At 35.2% G+C, this 25,104-nt stretch overlaps 2 protein-coding genes across 4 annotated transcripts in view; one reads left to right on the top strand and one right to left on the bottom strand.

Annotated features, from left to right (window-relative positions):
* On the top strand, window positions 1-21,627 carry LOC106668434 (ubiquitin carboxyl-terminal hydrolase 15-like). 3 transcript variants are annotated; one of them, XM_014397195.2, is made up of 18 exons: window positions 1-473; window positions 578-708; window positions 5,095-5,360; window positions 5,432-5,554; window positions 9,155-9,537; window positions 9,602-9,859; window positions 9,919-10,108; window positions 15,346-15,439; window positions 15,509-15,684; window positions 15,777-15,884; window positions 15,944-16,054; window positions 16,127-16,233; window positions 16,322-16,517; window positions 16,578-16,792; window positions 16,877-16,993; window positions 20,259-20,383; window positions 20,450-20,593; window positions 21,306-21,627. In XM_014397195.2, exons 1-18 carry the CDS (start codon window positions 307-309, stop codon window positions 21,383-21,385), a joined length of 2,991 nt encoding a protein of 996 aa, XP_014252681.1. In that variant the 5' UTR covers window positions 1-306; the 3' UTR covers window positions 21,386-21,627. The 3 variants fall into 3 exon arrangements, with proteins under 3 accessions (XP_014252681.1, XP_024086161.1, XP_014252692.1); XM_024230393.1 differs by having other exon boundaries at window positions 5,092-5,360; XM_014397206.2 differs by lacking the exons at window positions 1-473; window positions 578-708 and adding an exon at window positions 4,878-5,014 and having other exon boundaries at window positions 5,092-5,360.
* The window catches only part of LOC106666676 (zinc finger protein OZF-like), an 18,262-nt gene continuing 14,756 nt past the window's right edge, over window positions 21,599-25,104 (bottom strand). Inside the window, exon 4 of the mRNA XM_024230396.1 lies at window positions 21,599-22,466. Within this exon, the coding sequence (XP_024086164.1) occupies window positions 21,623-22,466 (844 nt within the window). The 3' untranslated portion in view covers window positions 21,599-21,622. The remainder of the gene's footprint in view (window positions 22,467-25,104) is intronic.

The raw sequence follows: 25,104 nt of genomic DNA, 5'->3' as shown, positions 1-25,104 counted from the left end.
ATCTCAGATGGAACGCAGTCCGAGTCGATGGCCGGCATGGTTTCATAAAAGGAGTCAAACCGTCTCAAAACTCAATTCCACCCGGATTGTCATACCATAAAATTTGTAAATTTTTCAAAATAATCGGATAATTATGTTGACGGGTTGTGTTAGGGCGTAAAAAGGAGAGAGCTTTGTCCTTCGAAGGCGAGGTTCTCTCTCTCCCGAGCTTTGTTTCTTGTCAAGAACTTGAAAAGTGCTCGGGGTTTTCTTTAAAAAAAAAACCATGTAGTGTGTAATTTTTTTAAAATAATTATTATAAATAAAATGGAATGTGATGTCGGGATCCTTGTCGAGGATGAATCGGACGATTCTGTCTCTGAAATTTTCCTTGTTTCGAAGACAATCAAGTCTTACGTCTGCGAGGATGAAGAAGATGACTTTTTCGATATCGAAAGCACACCGGCGATCAACTTGCGAGACCTGAACACATGGTAAATAAAAAAAATTAAAATTAAAAAAATACATTTTATAACGATAGTTTTTCGGGTTTCGACAGTACGATTGACATGTTTCTAAATCTACTTTTCGTCTTCAGGAACGATAACAACGTTGACATCAAATTCCTGGATATGTCGAAGGATGCGACGTCCTCAGCTTTTGAGAACTGTATTCCCATTTTCCCGACTGACATCTGCCCGGAGGACGACATCGAGGGCGTCTCGTTGAGTAAGCACAAATTTTATTTATTTTCATATTGACAAAAAAAAAGTGATTGCCAGTACAAAAAGTACGAGTAGGAACCTGTTTGTTTACCAGAAAAGAATTAAATTTTAAAATTATAAAGTGCAATGATGAGTTGCAACTGTTGCTCTTGTTGCTAGGCAGGTTGCACACCAAAGAAACTGGTTTCATAAAACCTGAAACTCGAGTTTTGTGAAACCGATTGATTGGGATACACAGAAACTTGCACACCTTGTTTCGCAAAACCCACGAAACTCAGATAACTCGAGTTTCATGAACACAGTGTACATGTCTGTATTTCACTCAATGCATTCATGAAGCTTTTTTTTTTAAATTTTATTTACAATGCATTACAACTTCCCTCAATTGGGTACCAAGTAACAATAAGTGTATAAAACAGAAATTCCCCACAGGACTCCAAGATTAGGGCCACTATCACTGGAAAAGAAATCTCTCGGCCATCGTCTTTTTAATCGGCAAGGAGGGTTGGAGGGTCTTCTTCGGGAAAAGAATTTGGTATTTGAAGTTGTTTGGTCGTTGAGAGGTTTGTGTGAAATTGGTGATATCAGGAATGGATTATATGTTCGACAAAAGGAATATTATATACATAAATGAGATGATCGAGGATTTTTCTGAGGATTATGGATTGGGCTCTTTGGATACAGAGGATATTGAATCAGTTTCAAGAGATTGTCCACATCAGACAAATTGTATTATGAAAAAAGTTTCACAACGTCATTGCATGAAAACCTGTTTGCCTTTGGTGGTGGCTGTAACTCGAGTTTCATGAAACGTGTGGGCATATCTCGGTGTATTTCAATCAAGCGGTTTCATAAAACCTGGTGCGCATGGCTTGAATTTCAATCAATAATAGTTTCATGAAACCCCTGAAACTCAAGCAACTCGGGTTTCATGGAACGTGTTGTGCATGATCTCTTGAAATAGGTTTGATAAAATCTGAAACTCGAATTTTGTGAAACCAATTGATTGAAATACCCAGAGACTTGCACACCTTGTTTCACAAAACCCACGAAACTCAGATAACTCGAGTTTCATGAAACACAATGTACATGCCTGTATTTCAATCAATACATTTCATGAAGCTTTTTTTTTAAATTTTATTTACAATGCATTATAACTTCCCTCAATTGGGTACCAAGTAACGAGTGTATAAAACAGAAATTACCCATAGAACTCCAAGAGTCCTAAGTGTTCTCTATTTAATCGAGGTTAGGGCCACTATCACTGGAAAAGAGATCTCTCGGCCATCGTCTTTTTAATCGGCAAGGAGGGTTGGAGGGTATTCGTCGGGAAAAGAATTTTGGTATTTGAAGCTTTATGGTCGTTGAGAGATTTGTATGAAATTGGCGATAACAGGAGTGGGTTATATCTTGGACTAAAGGAATATTATATACATAAATGGGATCATCAAGGATTTTCTGAGCATTATGGATTGGGCTCTTTGGGTACAGAGGATATTGAACCAGTTTCAAGAGATTGTCCACATCAGACAAACTGTATTATGAAAAAAGTTTCACACCGTCATTGCATGAAAAAGCTGTTTTTCTTTGGTGGTGGCTGTTGTCACGAGCCCTATGATTAGGATTGGGTATCTCGGATAAACAATAAGAGGGAGAGCAAACTGGACCTCGGAACTCAGGTGTGCGAGAGATCCCAAGGAATAAGGATTCACAGGATTGAGTACCTTTGATTTATAATATATGTTTCATTTTATTTGCTTATGTGGAGTTGAAAATTAGTTTAATTTGATTTCCTTTATTATCGTATAAATTCAGTATTTTAGTTTAATTTAAAATAAGGAAGGCTTTATTCATTATTTGGTGTTGGCTTTATTGGGATTTTGTGTTCAATAAATGTGGAATAATTAAAAGTTACCTCGTTTTATTTTATTTATTAATTCAAGGTTAATTAATAGTAAATGTCGTTACTATTTGATAACGGGTGTTACACTGTAACTCAACTTTCATGAAATGTGGTGTTCATGTCTCGGTGTATTTAAATCAAGCGGTTTCATAAAACCTGGTGCTCATGGCTTGAATTTCAATCAATAATGGTTTCATGAAACTCCTGAAACTCAAGCAACTTAAGTTTCTTGAAACATGTTGTCCATGATCTCGTGAAACTAAGTTGAAGATACTTGTTTCTTGAAACTTGAAACTCAAATTTTGTGAAATCGATTGATTGGGATACACAGAAACTTGCACACCCTGTTTCACAAAACCCACAAAACCCACGAAACTCAGATAGCTCTAGTTTCATGAAACACAATGTACATGTCTGTGTTTCAATCAATACATTTCATGAAATATTTTTTTAAAATTTTATTTACAATGCATTACAACTTCCCTCAATTGGGTACCAAGTAACAATTAGTGTAAAAAACAAATTACCCATAGAACTCCAAGAGTCCTAAGTGTTGTCTATTTAATCGAGGTTAGGGCCACTATCACTGGAAAAGAGATCTCTTGACCATCGTCTTTTTATTCGGCAAGGAGGGTTGGAGGATATTTATTGGGAAAAGAGTTTTGGTATTTGAAGCTTTTTGGTCGTTGAGAGGTTTGTATGAAATTGGCGATAACAGGAGTGGGTTATATCTTGGACTAAAGGAATATTATATACATAAATGAGAGCATCAAGGATTTTCTGAGCATTATGGATTGTGCTTTTTGGGTACAGAGGATATTGAATCAGTTTCAAGAGATTGTCCACATCAGACAAATTGTATTATGAAAAAAGTTTCACAACGTCATTGCATGAAAACCTGCTTGTCTTTGGTGGTAGCTGTAACTCGAGTTTCATGAAACGTGGTGGGCATGTCTCGGTGTATTTCAATCAAGCGGTTTCATGAAACCCCTGACACTCAAGCAACTCGAGTTTCATGAAACGTATTGTGCATGATCTCTTGAAATAGATTTCATGAAACCTGAAACTCGAGTTTTGTGAAACCGATTGATTGGGATACACAGAGACATCCTCACCTCGTTTCATAAAACCCACAAAACTAAGGTAACTCAAGTTTCGTGTAATGCAATGTGCATGTCTGTATTTCAATCAATAGGTTTCATGAAAACTTTTTGTAAAAATTGATTTGTAGTGCATTACTACTCTCAGTTGGGTACCAAGTAACTGAGTATAAAACAAATAAACGAGAATAGAGAAACAACCCACAGCAATCCTATAAGTCCTAAGTGTTCTCTATTTAATCAAAGTTAGTGTCATTATCTCTGGAAAGTAGATCTCTTGACCATTGTCTTTAATCGGCGAGGAGGGTTGGAGGGAATTTATCGGAAAGAGAGTTTTTGTATTTGAAAATTATGATGGCTGGGAGGTTCGTATGAAATTGGCAATCATGGGAATGGATTTCATCCTGGACGAGTTTCATGAAATGTGCATGTCTGTTAATTTCAATCAATAATAGGTTTATTGAAACTCGTTTCAATTTTCATGTTACTCAAGCAACTCGAGTTTCTTGATACGTGTTGTGCATGGTCTCTTGAAACTGAGTTCAAGAAACTTGTTTCACGCAGCCAGTTTCAAGTGATTGCACACAGCGAAGAAATTGTATTATGAAATAGGTTTTCTGATGTCATTCCATGTAGAAGCTGTTTGTCTTTAGTGGTGGCTGTAACTCAAGTTTCATGAAATGTGGTGTGCATGTCTACGAATTTTAATCAATAACTTTAATGTATAACATTTCGATCAAAATAAATGACAAAAACCCGAGTTTCAAGTTTCACGAAACTCATGAAACTTAGGCAACTCGAGTTTCATGAAACAATTTTGCATGTCTGTATATTTCAACCAGCCAGTTTCATGAAACCAGTTACCTTATTAGCCCTTGGATATAAATAATAAATCTAACACTTTGAACAAGTAAAGTTTTAAAGAAGGATAAGGATGAAATCGACCAGACATCCAAAATGTATCCATCAGTCCTTTTTCCTCCAAACAAGATTTTCGAAGAACTCAAAATGAATTTGAACGTTTCATTGTTTTTGTCTTGAAAAATTAATGCATGTTTTATTTTTTGGTAAAGCCTATTAATTCATTTTTGTAAAAAAAAAAAAAATTGTCCACCTGTGTGGTATTCTGTCAATTTTATTTTTCACATATGAAAATCCAAAAAATGATAAAGTAAAAATATGTGCCCAATATACTATAATAGCATTTAATTTGTTAGAAAGTACAATAATTTTGTAAAATCAACGAAAACTTCATTGGGGAAAAAAGGTTGTAAATCATCTTTAAAAAGTATAAATGAAGAAAAATGGTAAACATGGATATTTATTTATAGAATTCCACTGACATTATAAATGAACTGTTGATTTTATTGTATTTGTCCTCCAGCAGGGCCTGGTATGGGTGAAGCAGGAGTATGCGGTCTATGGAACCTCGGGAACACGTGTTTCATGAGCGCTGGTGTCCAATGCCTGATGGCAACAGCACCGATTGTTTCAACCCTCCTTAATGCTCAGATCCCTCCTCACCAGTCGCTGACTATCGGCCTCGCAGATCTTGCCAAAACCATGTGGAGCGGAAAGCAGCACTCTGTCCTCCCGGCAGACTTCAAAAACTCCTTAGCAAAACATTTTCCTCAGTTCAATGACTACAGACAGGTAGACTTTTTCTCTTCGTCTTGGTATGTTTCTGCTTTAGAATGTTTCATGATTTTTGCCCTTTGTTGCAGCATGATTGCCAAGAGTTCCTCGCACTTTTACTCAATGGACTTCATGAACAACTGAATACTGCTTTGAAAAATAAATTGTGCTGTAAAAATCAGGATGAATCTTTTGAAGAAGGGAACGACATGGTAATAATTTACTTGTATTTGTTTTTGTTTTGTTAATTTATTAAAGGTTCTGCTATTTGAAAATAATTTTAAAACTGATTTGAGAAGACACCAGCTGAATTTTAAAACCATCTTTTGTTAGATGCCATATTTTTTTATTTTGCAAACACTTGTTATTTGTTTTACAATTATTTATTCTTATTCTTTCATAAACAAAAAACAATCAAAATTTATAAGAACATAAATGATAAATTTTGCAATAAAGTTTTAAATCTTATTTTATGAAACATTTGAAACTTTGTATGAATCAGGATTATTATTCTACCATTCTTATTGAGATGGGAAAAATAAATAATTTCAATATTAATCAGCCTTCATTATAATAAGTTTATATTAAAAAAAAAAAAAATCAAATAAGGCAAATTTAAAGGTAAAAGCAAAACACTCGGTTCCTTTGTTATCTATCAATTTGGTTTATTCATCCTCGCTGGATTGCTCTGTCAGATGCTTTTTGACATTTTAAATAATGAGAAGAACAACGGGACAAGCTGAGTCATGGTAAAATTCTGGAACACGTCTAACAGACCAACACGTGAGATTAGGCAGACCAACTTTTTTGATTTGTTTGTACACTTAATATTAAAATTATCCCAATCCTAAAATTTAAAATCGATTTAGAGGAGAAAACCAGATTTATTAGGCAGTCATTTTTTTTTATTTCTAACTTTATTTATTTTGAGATGTAGAATCAAATTTTGTATTATTCGAGGTAGTCGTTAAGGCAAACTAGCGTTTTTTAATATTTAATTAATTTTGTAAGTTATTTATAAGCTAGTTCAGCTGTTTGCTGCACTGTTTTTATAAAATTTTCATAATTCATTTCATACAATTTACACTTTAAAAAGGGTAGATTTTATTTACAAGCTTTCAATAATTTTGTCCTGGTGCTTTTTTTTTGATTAAGGAAAGGAGTCATTTATGAGATCAGACGTGAATTTTCACACTGTTTAGAATGTTTTGAATCAGTATTGATATTTGGGATAGCTTTAGAGAAAGAGTGAGAGGGGGAGAGAAAAAAAATCAGTAGTTGTCTTTCTTGTTTCAAGGCTATCAGGAACCTCCCTGATCATCTGACACTTGAATCTTGACAGTAGGGGTTATATCTTATAAGCTATTAGCATAACTTATAATTAAGAGCTGTTGTTTGGTCTTTTTTTTATAATTTTTTTTATCAAAATGTTTTTTAACACATTCTGAAGGAAAATTGATAGCAATGACAATTCAACAAGCCAATGCTAAAAACAATTGATAAAGAACAAATTTCAGTTCATCACCCTTCTGTTCCTTCAGGCTTTCGAGTAATCTTCTTCATCAGAATTTTTAAACAATTATTAATAATTTGCAAAGTTAACAAAATACGAATATTTACTTATGCTGAAACTTATGCTTTCAAACATAGTAAATTTCCGAGTTGGAAGAGGAACGATATCTACAACCCATCCATTTTATATCGTGACCGATATATTCCTTAAATTTAGAATGTTTTTACCTTAAATCCTGTGTTTTAAATACAAAATTGAAATAATTAAGTTTGAATTGAAAACTAAATAGTAGAATATGGGGTTATAAATAAGTCCGTAGGGTTTTTTTAACGGTAAATTCGATGAAAATTAAAGGTACTTTTAAACAAATTTAAATAGGAGGCATCATTAGCTGCAACAGTTTAGGTGTTGACAAAGTGCTCATCACTGTAAGGAAAAGGTTCCCGGTTCGAATCCAGCACCCCTTCATTTGAGCCAGACATACTTGCAAATGGGCTGTTTGTTTTCAAAAACACCGTCTACCCGAGGGTACTTCATAGTTGAAATATCCTTTAAAAAAATCAATTTTTTTTTAAACAAACAGATTTCTGAAATCCTCAAATGAAGTTTTTTCTTTGATAGAGTTAAAGTCTGAAGGGGCAAGGTCAGGAGAATATGCTAGAGGTTGGGTAGCATATCTCAGCTCCAACAATTTCCGGTGCTTATGCAGATACTCAGGGGGTATCCCAGTGGGGGGAAAATTGCTTGTAGCCAATGCTGGTCATTTTTGGTCTTGACTTTAATCACGCCAGTTATGTATATTATACACCAAAATTAATTTTTCGTTGGGCTGAAGAACCTTATAAAGCAGGTCATTCAGATTCCACCAAATATACGTTACCTTCTTGGGATGTAATCTGGTTTTTGGAAATTTTCCTCTTTGAACGTAGTGGTAAAAGAACCACTTCATCCTATTATAAATCTTTTTAAAAACGGGACATTTAAACTGTTTTAAAAAGAAATCAAAGAAGGAACTCAATTCTTCTCAGTCAGCAAGTGAAGAATCTAAACAAAAATAAAGGAAAGCAATTCCTGTCATTTTCAAATGTGTGTCGCAGATGATGGGTCAAACCACTTTACAATACATTTTTTGAGAACCGTGGTAGCCAAGTGGTTAGTGATAGACTCTTGAACTCCAGGTCATGACTTCAATTCCACCGTCGCCCCTGGCCCTTTTTTCATGATAGCCTTCTACCCTCATACACATAATATATTAAAAAAGTGTGTAGAAATTAGTGACCGTTAATCGATAGTTATTCAGATATCATGAGATGCGGTCGGGTGTGATGTAGGTTTCAGAAAAACATTTTCTTTATCGTGCCAACGTTTCGATCTTTATTGAGATCATCTTCAGAGCTCAAAGTGTTTGTCTTCTGTGTAAATGTACCATCCTTGTGTGTCGTGGGCACTCTCAACACGACACGCAAGGATGGCACAATTACACAGAAGACAAACACTTTGAGCCCTGCAGATGATCTCAATAAAAGATCGAAACGTTGGCACGATAAAGAAAATGTTTTTTCTGAAACCTACATCACACCCGACCGCATCTCACGATATCTGAATAACTATATTAAAAAAAATTCACCATTTTCAATTAAAAAGCTAGTTGGATGGACATCTTAACCACTTGGCCACAATGGTGCCCTGAAGACCCATATACTACTAGGAAAAAAATATCCAGTTGCTCTCAGATGCTTTGAAATGCTTATATGAGATGGATTAAGAATCTCTGTGGGTCACTTGTGTCAAAAGCTGAAATTTGGTTATCTGGTTGAAGGCCAACTAGAGCCCTTTATTAAGCAAAATTTACGCTTCTGAAGCGAGCAAACCCCTTATGGATGGTGCCTTTCTCATAAAGAATTAACACCATACACAACACAAATTTTCTACCAGTTTGCGCTATTGTTTTCTCTTTGTGGCCACAAAATAAAAATTATAAATGTTAAAAATGCACTATTTTCCATTCAATTTTAGATTAGTAAAATACCTTGTAAAAATACGGGATGTTGAATGAACTCGACAAATTAAAACACCCATTTTAGAGTGTGTAACCAATAGAATTATTGATATTGAAAATGCTATGGACTTATTTTACAACCGGATAGATAATGAACTTAACTGGTGTACTGAACTGTTTGTTGGTACTTTCATGATTTGCGATTGAAAATTTTAACTTTTAAAATTATCGTATTATTAAAACTAAACAATATCCTTGCCATTAATAACATTTTATTCAATGTAATTCATTGTATTTTAGAAAAAAATCAACTTCTGTGAGCAGGCTCAGTCGACGAGCAGTAAAAGTGAAGTTCTTGGCTTTGTCTCATGTACAGAGTCTAGAATGTCGGAAAAGGAAACTTTCAACAATTCCATTGTAAATAAGTTCAGCGCAAAGAAAACCGTTGTGAACAATTTGGCTGAAATGAACAACAAGGGATTGGCCCATATTGAAAAATGTGATAGTAAAAACTGTGATAAGCAATTGAACAATATATGCACTGGGTCGTCGCCGGAGAATAAAATCATTCTCAACAATACAATAAGACCTTTTACCGGCTTAGAAGATATTATTAAAGAACCGAGTCCGGTCGATTCAAAAAATGTTTTAGTTACAGAAGAAGAGGCTAATAATGAACTGAGGTATAGTTTTATTGTTTTGTTGTGATTGTGTGTTATTTTTGACAAATTTTTTTTTTTTTTGAAGATTTGACTCTGAAAAGTATCCAAGGACAGATAATTTAATAAGGAATACTAATTCGTTTCAACTTTATGAAAATAACACCAGCGGGAAGAGATGTAAAACGACAGTGACGCACTTTTCTAATCCTGCGGAACTTAAAGAAGGATTGGATTTGAAACGAGTCAAGCTAAACTCGAGCTCATCGGACGAAGAGAAAAACACAAAAATTGAAAAAGAAAGGCAAAAATTAGGAGAACAATTTATGCTTGAAAAAAACCAAAGGTAAAAACATATTCACTAGACTTTTTACAATTTAAAAAAAAAAAATTGATCATTCACAGAATGGAATGTGAAAGGAAAGAAGACAAATTCAAGGGTAAAGGCGAAGGGTCTAGTTTTGAGACGAGCAACTCTTCAAATCTCAGTTTCGAAGCATCTGGCGAACTAGACGCTGATAAACACTGGCAGGATCATTTATCATCTAATAGAAGCGTAATCGTAGAAACTTTTCAGGGTCAATTTAAGAGTACGGTAAGATCTTATTTTTTAAATATATTTACCAATAAAGTTTGATATAATTTAAAAAAAATTACTGATATAATTTAAAAAAATTACCTTCTGCCTGGGCTCTGTTGAGATTTTCCCATGGTGGCTTCTTTTTCCAAAAATCAGGCTCCACACTGTTTTTCTTTCCCAGGAAACAGTTAACCCTCGGAGTAATAAATAAAAAATGCAACAATAAAAATAAAATAATGTATTAACAGAAAAAAAAAAATTAAAAACAAAACCACACAGTTTGAAAACAAATTCTTAAAAAATAAAATAAAACTTCTTGTACTGGTCCTTTCTTCTCTTTTCATGGCTCTTCCACCCATCGGAAGTCCAAGGACAAAAGGAAAAGGAAAAAAGTTCTTTTTAAACACACACACACTGTCCACGTACGTCACGTCTGTTCTGTACTCACAAGGACACGTGTCTGGCTGATACTAGTCTCCCTGTTGCAGTAAAAAGATTTTCTTCTTAGTTTCCACTTGCAGTAGTTTGGACCTTTTTCATTGGGCTTGTTTACCAGGAGGATATTTTTTTTGAGTTTTGAAAGAAATGAGAGCTTGATACCATTTTGGTATCATCCTCGGTGAAAGTGTTAAACTCAAAGGTATGCAGAACACCGTGGCCTCAAACGTCTAACACGTATAATGAGATGATTATGTACATATTTTCATTGATGCTGGATCTTGAGAGGAGCAATAATTTTTAATTCTCTCGCAACGTAAGTACTAGTAAGGTCTAATGATCTTCCCTGCCTAAGTTGTATGACAGGGTTATAGGGATTGGACATAGGCAATGGGCTCAGGAGGAAAGTTTATCGTTGATCCTGGAAAATTTTTTGACTGTGAAAAAAAGGACTGTTGGTTATTGGTATGCTTATCGGTGACCCAAAGTTCTAGACCATTTGTCAAAATCAGTTTTGATAGTGTAATTTTGAAACGTCTTTCCTGTCATTTTATCTGTGTGTGTCGGTTACAGCTTAGACGTGAGCCAAAATGGAACCCAAGGTAGTTTCACGTAGTGGTTTTTTTTTCACAGCTGACAGACACTGCGGTTTCACTAGTGGTTATTGTGTCTGTTTCACTATTCCACCAAACAGAACCGACCAGTCTCGCTCGTGTCGTTTTTCCAATATTGTCAGTTATAGTGCAATATTATTATTTATTAGTGCAATGCAATATTTTTTATAGGCCAATAAGCCCTCCTCACTAAATGGGTAAGCTGTATGAGAAATGCATAAAGAGACGCCTCCTTGCCTTCTCAGCAGATACCATCCCCGTATATCAATTTGGTTTCTGCTCACATCATTCAACCATCAAATATGCAGAATCCATGAAAATGTGGTGCAAGGAGAGGGCAAATGCCGTACAGTTGCTGCTTTCTTGGACTTAAAACAGGCCTTCTATAGGGTATGGCACGCTGGATTAAGGTATAAGTTAGAACGTATGGGAATCCTGAAACCTTTGAGGTACTAAGCTCCTTTCTCAAAGTCTGAAAATTTAAAGTCAGAGTTGGCAATTGCTATTCAACCGAAAAAAAGTATCAACTCGGGAACTCCACAAGGGTCAGTGATGTCGCCTAAAGTATTCAGTATTTTCATGAGTGACTTCCCATCTCCAGAAGTAAACATTGCTGCCTATGCTGACGTGGTATATGCCACTGAAACAGACATCCAAAAGGCGCGAAATGTTGTCCAGTCAGCGCTCCTTGAAATCAGCTCCGACTGTAAAACCTGGAAGCTCACAATCAACCCCAGCAAATGCGAAGCAAAAATATTTACTCTGAGAAGACCCCGCAATCCAAACGAATTGAATATCGAAGGGACTAGCATTCCCTGGAACCCTCCCGACAGTGCTGTCAAGTACCTCGGAATTAAAATGGACAGGAGACTAAATTATAATATACACATTAATAGCAAACTGCAAGAAGGATACGCCCGCCTCAGTATGCTGTACCCATTAATGAATAGAAAATCCATGCTTAAGCCTGAAATATCTCTCCTGATTTATAAATCCATGATAAGACCTTTGGGCCTTTACGAGTCTGAAGTATAGGGGGCTGCCTCACCATCCAAAATCAAAAGAATCCAGGTACTACAGAACAAAATTCTGAGGATTGCAGTAGACGCAGTGTAGTTTGTACGTAATTCCCAATTGCACTGGGAACTCATCATACCTTCCATCGGCGAAACAATCCAAGAGAGATTCAGAAAGTTTCACTCCGTACTACCAGCAGTAAAAGGAGCCGTACACTTCCAACTGGAGAACAAGATCGCATTGAGGATAAAGCTGCATACCCTTCAGGATGTACTGGACATTGTTTGAATATAGGAGATAGTGGACATTATTATTATTAATATTATTATTTTTTTTAAATTAAATGTTTTTATTAAAACTGGTCTTATTAGACCAACCATTAATTTTACAATAATAAACCCATTGGTACAATAAGATTTACATTTCACTGTTCATTTTTAACTACACAAGTTCATATGGCTTTGTTCTTTTTAATCTTCTGACCATGTTTCGGTTATGTAAGAGTTTTGTCGCTTCCACATTCTCGTGCTGGCTGAGGCGAGCCTGGTGTTTGGCGGCAAATCTTTGTATTTCCGCCGTGACTTCAGGGATCTTAAGATCCCTATGTAAGTCCTTATTCCTTATGTACCAAGGTGCATTGACCATGTTACATAAGATTTTATTTTGGAGTGTTTGTATGATTTTGATATTGCTGTTTGGTACAACCCCATAGTTGAATACCGTATGTCCACATAGTGGACATTATGCACATATTATTAAATTCACTAATTTCGTGGTCCGCTTGACCAATATACTATAATTAATTAAGGTTTTTAGTTGAGATAAAAAAGTAATGGCACGAGCGGGATTCGAACCCACGATCTTTGGCTTGATACGCCGCTGCTTTACCACTTGAGCTATCGTGACCTCGATCCACTTGGACACCAACTTCCCATCTCAACCGCACCTTATGAGTTTTCCCTCCATTTTGCCATTTTTCAAATGTCGTGTAATCGGATTGGATTCTCGACGACAAATGAAATGGCCATGGAGAGCTTTCCTTTATTTTAAATCATTAAATTCACTAATTTCGTGGTCCGCTTGACCAATTAATGTATTATAATTAATTAAGGTTTCTAGTTGAGATAAAAAAGTCAATGACACGAGCGGGATTCGAACCCATGATCTTCGGCTTGATACGCCGCTGCTCTACCACTTGAGCTATCGTAGCCATTTCATTTTTCGCCAAGAATCCAAGAACTCAGGACAATCATACGATTACGATTTATTGTTAATTTATTGATTATTAAAAATATTCTGCTATTACACTGGCTGCCACTTAAATTGTTCCAATTAGGTTAGGATAAAATTCGACGGTGAAGACAATTCAACAAAACCTGGAAAATTGTCTGTATTTCATCACTGAGATCATGTTAGTAGATACATATAAATCATGGAGACCATGGTGGTTGAGTGGTTATGACGTCTGACTTATTTGCTACACTCGTGGTTGTGGGTTTAAACTGTGGCATTTTAAATGAGTGTGAAAAATGTATTTTAAAGTGGGTTGACCTCTTGTACCCAACACCCAATTGGTAATCAGACATTACACCATGGAAAGAAATAACTTCCCGTTCTTACTTTTCTCACCACGAATTAACCAGGCAAGAACAAATTATTTGGCAAAAAGCTTTGGAAAGACTTATTGATTTATTTATCTAGGACTTGTTAAAACTAGAATAATGGTCGGACTGCTAACTGGACACTGCAGACTCCAAAGGCATATGCATAGATTCGGAGTGGCAGAAACAAGCCTTTTCGGTAGTCAGTTTTCATGTGCATCAAGTGCAACTTGATGACTTGCTTTGGTCACTCATGTCTGGTGTGCGTTTTAAGCTTGACCTCCTCTCAAAGGGATCAAGGGTCAGCTCTGAATAATACGAATCTATGGTGGGCTTCGCGGGAGGTTCATCCCACTCAACTTCAGACCGTACTGACAGTTTGTTCTGCTGGGTCCTGGCATCATGTCTCAATTGCCAGGAAGAAGAAGAGATTGGAACATTCCTTTGTTACTGCAAAGGCTTTGTATATTTGGATATTTGGAGGACTTCTTGGAAAAGCTTTGGGATCTGGTAAAAAAAATAAAAAAAATATTGGTCACGTTGTGCAAGTCCTAAGAAGCCAACTCCAACTCTAATCTATTGGCTTATTTGGTTCCATCCAAATTTTGCAAAAATTAACCCGTGTCAGATAGTCTGAATCCATTGTTGACTTCGCAGGTGGTTTACCAGCTTGACTTCAGACCTCCATATTTTCGGCTTTTCACAGGAGCAGGGGTTCTGCCGGGTCTGGTACCCTGTCTCTTAATTGCCGGGAAGAAGAGGCATCGGAACATGTCCTTTGTTGCGAAGGTTTATGTAGGCTAAGATTCCTACTCCTCGGAGAAGAAAAGCCCGATCTTGAAGGATACATGGACGAGTTCTTGAAAAATCTTTGGGATCTGGTAAAAAACCAATATTGGTCACATATCACAAGTCCGAAAGAAGCCAACTCCAAGTCTAATCTTATCTAATCTAATGATAAAGATAATCTAATCTAATCTATTGGCTTATTTGGTTCCATAAACTTTTGCAAAAATTAACCAGCCATGGATTAAGCAGCAACCACTATAATAATTGTATCTGAAAAGCATACTTTTAAAATTTAATTATTAAATTCACTAATTTCGTGGTCCGCTTGACCAATTAATATATTACAATTAATTAAGGTTTCTAGTTGAGATAAAAAAGTCAATGACACGAGCGGGATTCGAACCCATGATCTTCGGCTAGATACGCCGCTGCTCTACCACTTGAGCTATCGTGACCTCGATCCACTCGGACACCAACTTCCCATCCCAACCGCACGTTTTGAATTTTCCCTCCTTTTTGCCATTTTTCAAATGTGGAATCGTAATTGTCGTCGAGAATCCAATCCGATTACACGACATTTGAAAAATGGTAAAAAGGAGGGAAAATTAAAAAGGTGGGGTTGAGATGGGAAGTTGGTGTCCGAGTGGATCGAAGTCACGATAGCTCAAGTGGTAGAGCAGCGGCGTATCAAGACGAAGATCGTGGGTTCGAATCCCGCTCGTGCCATTGACTTTTTTATCTCAACTAAAAACCTTAATTAATTTAATTATTGTTTATTTATCAATATTTACAGGTTATTTGCGCTACTTGCCAATTTGTGTCAGTCACCTACGAGCCGTTTATGTACCTGTCAGTTCCGCTCCCGAACGCGATGCAAAAGATCATAAGTAATTACAATTTATAATTATATTTTGTACAATTTTGGCCCTTTTTTTTAATCAGTGCTTTTTTGAAAGATGTAACTTATGTCTCCGATTCAAAGAAAAATCCCAGGGTATACACATTAGAGATGAACAGGTACTGCGACAGTATAGCAACGCTTAAAGACAGACTCGTCAACGATCTTGATGGTGAATCTTCAAATTCGATAATTATAGCTGAAGTTTTTCAACATCACATATCAAAATTATTGGTGGGTTGTAAATTATATATTTTATGTCTTGTTTAAAGTAAACTTTCTGAACTCTTATTAAGGCGTAATAATTTTTTTTTAAACAATTTCAGGATGATAATTATTTAATTAGACATTTAAATCATTCCGATCGATATTTGTACGCTTTTAAAAAAATTATTTTAAAAGATGAAGGAAAAGATATTTACATCGACCCAAAGGTAGCCGAAAAAAAATTTGTTTAATTTTTTTTTGAATTTGACAGTTTATTTTTTAAAAGAATGAAGACACCCTCGCTGATAATCACTGCATCATTTGTCTGGAAGACGTCCACAGCAACATGAAGCAGCACAAAGGTTGTTCGTGCATTCTCTGCGAATCTTGTATCACCGTAAGCACCATTTTATCTAATTATTTACTCCCCCCCATGATTAAATTACAAATCGGCAAGTTTTTGCTTTAGGCATCTCTTCAGCATTATGGTTCTTCATTGAAGTGCCCTGTATGCCATCAATGTATATTGCTTGAAGATTTGTATCCAATTAAAATGGATAAACAAATAACAACCAGGTAGATAAGAGTGATGTTTGTCTTTGTTTGAAACGTTTTCAAAATTTTTTAAAAAATTAATTCTAATGAGAAATATGTTTTTGTTCAGGATGTTAAATGTGCCTTTAGTATTTAGAGTAGACACAGTCGGTGACGGAAACAACAACCAAAAAGCTGTTCAGCTTTTTGGGCATCCAAAATTGTTGAGACTTCCCAATCTTTGCCCTAGAGATTCGTTAAAACAGACCATAGCTAGTATAACTCCGTATTCAGAACCTTATAGGCTTCTTCTCGTCGAGGGAAAAGTAAGTTTAAAAAATAAAAATAAAAATTCTAGTTTTAAGTTGTTTTTTTTTTCATCCAAGGGCGACAGATGCTCAAGGTGTATGTTTAATGCGCATTGCCACGGATGCGAAGTGAACGGGGATGATCAGATCCAGTTGAAATACGGCGATACTCTCGCCCTTTCATTTTCTTCGCCTGTCGACTCTAGTCATGAATCATCGCTAAATGATAAACAAGTTGAAGACTCGCAACCGATGCTCACTCTAAATGACTGCATACAATCATTTAGCAAAAGGTTATTAATTAATTTTTTAAATACATAATTATTGTTAATTATTGGTTTAAATACATAATTAGTTAAATTTTATAAAAATTTCAGTGAACTTCTCGACTCGAGTAATCCGTGGTATTGCCCGCACTGTCGGGAAAACAGATGTGCAACAAAAACATTGACAGTTTGGCGATATCCTGATTATTTGATAGTTTACCTAAAAAGGTGATTTTTTTTTTTTAATAGTAATATTTCTGTTTTATACACTTGAAAGACAAAAACCGGACACTCAGTTTTAATCAAAATTATTTAATTATGATGGTTTGAAAGAAAATTCATGAAAACACCGGACATTTAGTTAGATTTAATAATTTACTACCTAATTTTGCTCTTAGTAATGCGTATTATCTCTTAAGGCCAATGCAGGCCAATGCAGTGCCTTTTGCCCCCCCCCACATCAGTGAGGTTTTTTTTTCAGCCCCTAACTAAGTCTATAGTCTATTTACCCTTTCAAACAATACATTCATACAAATAAATACATTCATACACATAAATACATCCATACAGTACACTCATTCCGTTTGGTCGGTGGAGTACTTTTATAAATATTCCACCATCGACCCCGAACACACACTCATACGCTCTCAATGTTCGAGGGGCAGTGATGATGTATATTTCACCCTTACCCCTTGCCATTCACGCTAATAAATACATGCACTCAGACAAAACATAGACACAACACATAAGACATATTATATACAATAAAAAAACCCAAATTTCCCCTAAAAAGCGGAACAGGGGACTCTGAAACTCGCTACCATGTTCGAGAGCGGGCTTTGGCCCAAAAACAAGTGCCCATGTGTCAACCGTGTATGGCCAATCCTCAGTCGGGTGAGGACGATTCCTCGTCTCCTGCTCAGGTTCTCTGAGGGCCATCTACCGGTCGTGCTCTTGACTTGCAAGAGCCTCTCCGACGACCCCGCCCACTGACGCTGCCATCTTTCTTTTATCATATTTTTTACTGCATGTTTAGCATCAGGGGATCTGATCGCGATGGTCCGATCCGGAGGGTGGGACGTACCGGCTTTCGCCGCCTCGTTCGCGCGTTCGTTACCTTCCAGGCCGATGTATCCGAGAATCCAGACAACAACCACTGTTTTTCCGAGAGGCTCCAGCTCCGCGTATTTCTGTAACGAGCATGACGAGAGGGTCCACAGAGGACCTGTCGCATATATCCCAGACAGCGCTCAGAGAGTCGATACATACGAGGAAGGCTGAGCCCTCCCCGGTCCGCACCGCCTCGAGAGCGTGCCAAATCGCATACAGCTCTGCCATGTATATGCTGCAATGAGGGGGCAACGACCAGAAGTACTGTACCCTCACTATACACAGCACACGCCACACCATCGCCGGTCTTGGACCGTCTGTAAAAAGAGGGTTTCTTGTTAATGCAGGATAACGCCAGGCCCCTTAAAGAGCTTATTTTATTAATAAGCTCAGGTTGAAATTGAGTGCTTGATGTGACCAGTTCAAACTTCAAAGTCTAGATTTGAACCCAATCGAAGACATTCGGGTCGACGGCGAATCTTAGGTCCTAACACCTTAAAAGTATTGTAAACTTGTTGAATGGGAAAGAATTCCTTAGGATTTTACTAGAAATCGTTTCATGGAATACAAAGGCGTTTAACGAATGTGATTCATCCCAGAGGTAGAAATACTCGGTATTAAAGGGTACATTTTTTTAAAAAATGTTTTTGCCTTTAGATTTTTTTTAAAATTTTTTTTTATCGCAACAGCAGAGGTTATATCAACCCTCACGGTGGCGGTGTTTTTGAAAAAAAGCCCATTTGTAAGTATGTCGGGTTTGAATTCAGCGGCCCTGCATTCGAACCCGGGACCTTTACCTTACAGTGATGAGCGCTGTGTCAACGCCGAAACCGTTTGGGCCACCGATGCCCCATACATTTTCTTTTTAAATGTCTTATTTTTACACCCATTCCTATTTTTGGTATGCAAAATATGAATACATCCAAATACATTAAAACTTAAGGGTGGTGCGTTTATTTTGTACGTTAGTGTATTTTTTTTTTAAATTATTATTTTTATTATAGAAAAGTGGAAAAAGTGTAACAGGGTTAGGTTCTCAAACAATGAAATAGTGCCAACTGGCTAGTGGTTGCTCTTAAGCTTCCTACTTTTTTGAGCAGCTCGAGTCTTCGGCTACAAAAGGCTGCTGATTTACTGAATGCGATAAAAAAATGAATAATTAATTTTTTACTCAAATTAATTAGTTTTAACAAATAAAAAAAAACATATGTTTAGTGGTCTAATTGATGATATTATTTCAATTAATTATTGTTTTTATGTAAGGTTGAGATGAAAAAGTTAGTGTCATGAGTGGGATTTGAAAACCCACAACCTTCAGCCCAATGCACCGCTGTTCTAACTACTTGAGCTATCGTGACTTCGATCCACTCGGACACCAACTAGCTTGAGATGGGAGTTGGTGTCTGAGTGGATCGAAGTCACGATAGCTCAAGTGGTTAGAACAGTGGTGCATTGCGCTGAAGGTCGTGGGTTCGAATCCCGCTCATGACACTAACTTTTTCATCTCAATCCAAGACCTTACATAAAAAGAATAATTATTTGAAATCATAGGGGGTGTTGGTGGCCTAGGCATTGACACGGCGCTCATCACTGTAAGGTAAAGGTCCCGGGTTCGAATCCAGTGGCCTTGCCTTCAAACCCGACATACTTACAAATGTTTTTTTTTTTCCAAAAACACCAACACCCTGAGGGTTTATATGACCTCTGCTGTGCAAACCCTCATTAAAAANTGACGCTGGAAAGGATTATTTTGGACTGATTTTCTTTATTTTTAATTTTATTAGGTTTCGTGGTCCGCTTAACCAAATAAATTCTTTTCAATTAGTTAAGGTTTTGGTTGAGATAAAAAAGTCTGTCATGAGCGGGATTCGAACCCACAACCTTCGGCTTGATAGACGCTACTCTACCACTTGAGCTATCGTGACCTCGATCCACTTGGACACTTACTTCCATCTCAACCCCACCTTTTCAATTTTCCATCCTTTTTGCAATTTTTCAAATATTGTGTAATCGGATTGGATTCTCAGCGACAAATGAAATGGCCACGTAGAGCTTTAGTGAAGCATGCTTCATTTTGCTTATTACATTTTATTATGTTTCGTGGTCCACTTGACCAAATAAATTCTTTTCAATTAATTAAGGTTTTGGTTGAGATAAAAGAGTCAATGTTATTTATTTTTAATATAACGAGTGTAAAGGATTAATAACAGCAGCTTAAACAACAAATTTTTAATGTGCTTAATTTTTTTAAGTCAACTTAATCAAAAGTACGTATAGTCAAAAGTACCTAGTTCTTTTGAAAATAAAAATAAATAAAAGTGTCCGTATTTTTGTCTTTTGTGTATTTTTTAAAGTAAATTTTAATTTCATTTTCCGCATACAGGTTTGTTTTTCACAATCAGATTAGCACAAAGCTAAAGGAAAAAGTCTTATTTCCACTCACAGGGTTATCTTTCGCATCTTGCAGTTACAGTTACGATCTCTACGCTTGCGTTTGCCATATTGGGGGTAAGCTTTCGGTAACTTTTTTTTTGTTCTTTATGATTTTAAATAAAATATTTTAAATTTATAAAGGTGTGTCTTCTGGTCATTATACTTCTTATACTCAGCACCCTCACACCGGCGAATGGCATTATTTCAACGACAATGAATTTGTCAAACAATGTCCGCAGGATGAAGACTACAGCAATGCCTACATCCTATTTTATAAGAAGCAAGGTACTTAATTTTTTGCCTAGTTAGTCGAATTTATATAAAAAAGAAAAAGTGCCAAGAATCGATATGGGTAGGATTTAGAGAATTAACGGAGAAATTGTCAAAAAAAAAAAAAAATGCACTTTTAAAAAAATAAAATTGAGTCCTGCCAATTCCTAGTAGATTATAAAACAATGTGACAATATTTATAATTGAAACTTTTTTACTATTATGTTGGCACCTTATTTCCATAATAGTTTGGATATAATATTTTTCATGTTCAGTAATTATTATAAAAAAAAAGAAAAAAAAACAGCTGTGCAGTTGTTATTATACATTTTAAGTCCAAAGATTTAACATATTTTTGTGGTTTAAGTGTAAAATAAAAAGTTGCTCCAATTTATTATTTTTTAATGAAAATTAAAAAAAAACAAATTTATTGTGTGCTTATACATTCACATTATGAATTAAAATTGTATAAAATTAACTTATTTATAACTTATTTAAATGATATGTTTAGGTTATTTTAATATTTATTTTTTGTCTATTTTTGATGTACAAAGCTACAGGAAATAAAAGTAACTTGGTTACTTTGAAAGGTTCATTTTCCTTCAAATCATTTAGAAAAATATATTTACCTTGTAAAATTAACACCATTTTAGACTTTCCAATTTCAAAATTTAATTTTTTTTATTTGTTAAATAGTACTGTTTTGTGATCTGAATTTATTTTCTAGGAGTCAAAACCCCAGCATTCGACCCTGAAGACATTAACTTAGCAATACCCGCTCAGAAAAAAGAAAAGAAGAAACTATAAAAGAAATAATTAGCAAGTTTTTGTTTAAATTTTTATTGGTTTGTCATGACCAATAATAACTTTAAAAGAAAAATTAAAATTTGTACTATATAGGTGTTCCTTCAAAATGAAATATATAATTATTTCCATATTTTAGACGATGGTAATCCTTATATTTAGCTAATTGAGCTAGGCTGGAGAGAAGAACAGAATATATGATTTGAAGAAAAAAAAACTTTTCCTTATTAAACACTTAGCTCATTTGTGTGTTTTTTCATGAACTTTCATCAGTGTGTTTGTCACGAACCTTTTATTGCATAAAGAACAAGGATACGGCCTTTCTCCCGAGTGGTACCTTTTGTGAACCTTGAGGGTCGAACATTGGGTAAAACTTTTATCGCATATATCACATTTGTACGGTTTTTCACCCGAGTGAACTCTTTCGTGTACGACTAAGTTGTGCATCGCGATAAACCCCTTGCCGCATATTTTACAGACGAAGGATTTCTCTCCTGAATGCGTTTTTTTATGGTTGTTTAACGACTGGAGACTGTTGACTTCCTTCTTGCATATGTCGCACTTGTATCTGCTACCCAGGTGGACGATCATGTTGTGCCTTTTCACGCCTTTCCAGGAGAGGAATTTTTTCCCGCATGTTTCGCAAAGATACGCTTTCTTCTCATAATCGGAATGCGTTTTTAAGTGTTGTTTCAAATAACTGCTGCTGTGGTATACTTTATCACATTTGTCACACTTGTGGATTGTTATTTCACTGCTGTGTTTCAATTGTTTGTGCTCGGCGCAAAATTTTCTGTTGTAAAAACCTTTCCCGCATACGTCGCATCTGATCAAATACTCTTTGTTGTGCTTCATCATGTGGATTTTAAAATTACTCGATGATGTACTTTTATAATGGCAGACGCTGCATACAAACTTTTTTTCCGCACCTTTGGTCACGTTAAAACTGGAAAAGTCGTGTTTGGCTAATAAATCATCTTTACGACGCTCGGCGCTTATCCCTTTCTCCAAATTGGACGTTTTTTCATCAGGCTTCTTCCCATCATTTACCACTTTGGTTGATTTACTTTCATTTACCGTACACCTAAAATGAAATGAAACTTAAATCAACAGAAAAACTTGAAAATAAATGTAAAATATAATCTATTGTATTGACATGTTATCAGGCAGTAACACCATAAAACATGCATTATAGAAACAAATGTAAAACAAAAAAAGCATGAAATTACATAGGGTGCATTAAAAAAAAAAGCATAGAAAATGTTTTAAAATTAAAAAATATTATAAATTATATCTAATAAGGAAGAGGCTACAGACCAATCATCGATTTTAAAGAAACTTTTTGGTTTTGTGATACTAGGATGAAAAATATTACTCGTCTCTGAGTGAGTAAAAAATATTTTATGAAATTTAACATTTGTTTTATATGTATTTATTTCAGGGTTATTATATATCAGTCGATTTTTTTTTTTCGTAGTAGAAAATAATATACAGATCACAGGATCATATTAAATGTATATAAAGTTCCAAAAACCAAGATGCTTTCAGTAAAATAGATAAATTTATTATTGAAAAAAAATCAGGTTTGTTTTAAGCACCTTTTAAAACCCATAAATTCGATTTTAATTGCAATAAAAACTGACATATTTTGTCTGGATGTGTTGGAGGAAATTTTTCTTCTCATTGATGTCTAGTACCATTAAAAAATTCATAACTCATCTGATTTTATCCAAATTCAATGCTATTACAGTATCAATTTATTATACTTTTTATCTAAGTCTAGGTTGAGATGAAAAAGTATCACGAGCGGGTTTCGAACCCACGATTTTCGAGTGGATCAAAGTCACGATAGCTCAAGCGGTGTGTTGAGCAGAAGGTCGTGGGTTCGAATCCCGCTCGCGATACTAATTTTTCGTCTCGACCAAGACTTCAGATAAAAAGAAATAATTAATTGAAATAGTTATTACAGTTGTCAAGCTTCTTTCTTTCAGTCTTTGTCAACAAGATTTTGATTTTGTGTTATTTTAAGTGAGAAAACAAGGTTAAACTTGACAAACTCAAACATTTCTATTTATTTATTCAATTATAATTTATGTAAGTAGGATGCCTAATGCCTAATTTAGAGGGGCTTGAAGCTTAAAAAGTTTACAGTAGGTTGCTGGAGTCATTAAAAACTTATAAGCATTTTTTCGAAAAAAAAAAATCAGGAAGCAAATGGAAAACAAAAAATTTTTAATTGAAAACATTATTTTTTGTTTTAACCAAAAATTTGTATTCTGAATTTTTGGGGTACAGAAAACTAATAACAATTTCATTTTAAAAAAAATTATATTTTGACCTACTGGCATTTCACATGCTACATCGCAATAAGGGTTAATTTTTTAAGAAAAAACAAAGTTATATTCTTATTTTTCTCCCTAAAACAACCCTGGATACAATTTTTTCTTGAAAATCAATAAATAATTTTTTTAAATCAACATTTTTAGCCTTCATTTGATTCAAAAATCATATAAACTTATAAGAGAAAGAGTTTATTTGTATCAACTATGAATTAGGTATTACAACACTTTAAAAGGCGTATGTGATTAGATGTTGATAAATTACTTCCCTTAGCTTTTTTATTTTTTTTTTTAATCTTAAAATTTAAATCTTAGTGTTAATTTGTCAGGTACAGCATTATAATATTTTCACCATCTAATATTTTGTACTATTTTGTGCAACTTTCAGTCTATTAAAAGTGGTGACAAGTTTTTTAAGAGATCTGGTTTCTTGATAATGTAAGGTAGTTACACTTATAAATTTATAAAGGTTATTAATAACGCATGTTATATGCTTTAGAATGTAAATACAGGCATCTATATTTTAGTTAATTATCCTTTTTTATCTAATGCCCTAGTTGAGGTGTAAAAATTAGTGTCACAAACGGGATTTGAACCCACGACCTTTGGTTCTATACACCACTGCTTTAACTACTTGAGCTAACGTGACTTTGATCCACTCGGTTACCAACTCTCCATCTCAACCTACCGTTTAAATTTTCCCTCCTTTTTGCCACTTTTCAAATGTAGTGTAATCAGGATTCGATTCTCGGCGACTTTTGAAACGGCCATGGGGAGCTGTTAGTGAAGATATACTTTGTTTTACTTGTTAAATCCATTATATTTATTTGTCTATTGACCAAATTACTATTTTCAATTAATCTTTTTATTAATTAATTGGCAGTGAGGCTTTTGGTTAAAATGAAAAAGTTAGTGTCACGAGCGGGATTCAAACCGACGACCTTAGGCTCAATACGCCATTACTTTACCACTTGAACTTTCGTAACTTCGATCCACTCGACACCAACTTCTCATCTAAACCTACAACCATTCGAATTTTCCCTTGTTTTGGTGTATAATGGTAGCTCAAGTAATTAGAGAGTGTATTGAGCTGGAGGTCGTGGGTTCGAATCCCGCTCATGTCACTAACTTTTTCATCTCATCCAAAAACCTTTGATAAAAAAAAAATTAATACGATCAATCAGGACCACAAAACATATATAGATTTAATGATTGCTTTTCTTTGGGTTTCAAAATTGATTAATGATGGAGCATGTCCCTCCATGAAATATGGGCATGAAAGCAGCCATTTTTTATTTATTTTTATTAGTGTTTCACTTCATATCTGTAGCTAGGCATCTCAATAAAAAAAAAATTGAATTTTCTTACTAGATCTGTTTAGTG

The sequence above is a fragment of the Cimex lectularius genome, unplaced genomic scaffold (genome assembly GCF_000648675.2).
Source record: "Cimex lectularius strain Harlan isolate CLEC.00 unplaced genomic scaffold, Clec_2.1 scaffold92, whole genome shotgun sequence".
Taxonomy (NCBI): Eukaryota; Metazoa; Arthropoda; class Insecta; order Hemiptera; family Cimicidae; genus Cimex; species Cimex lectularius.
The sequence above is the reverse complement of the archived record's forward strand: the minus strand, read 5'-3'. Positions and strand labels throughout refer to the sequence as shown.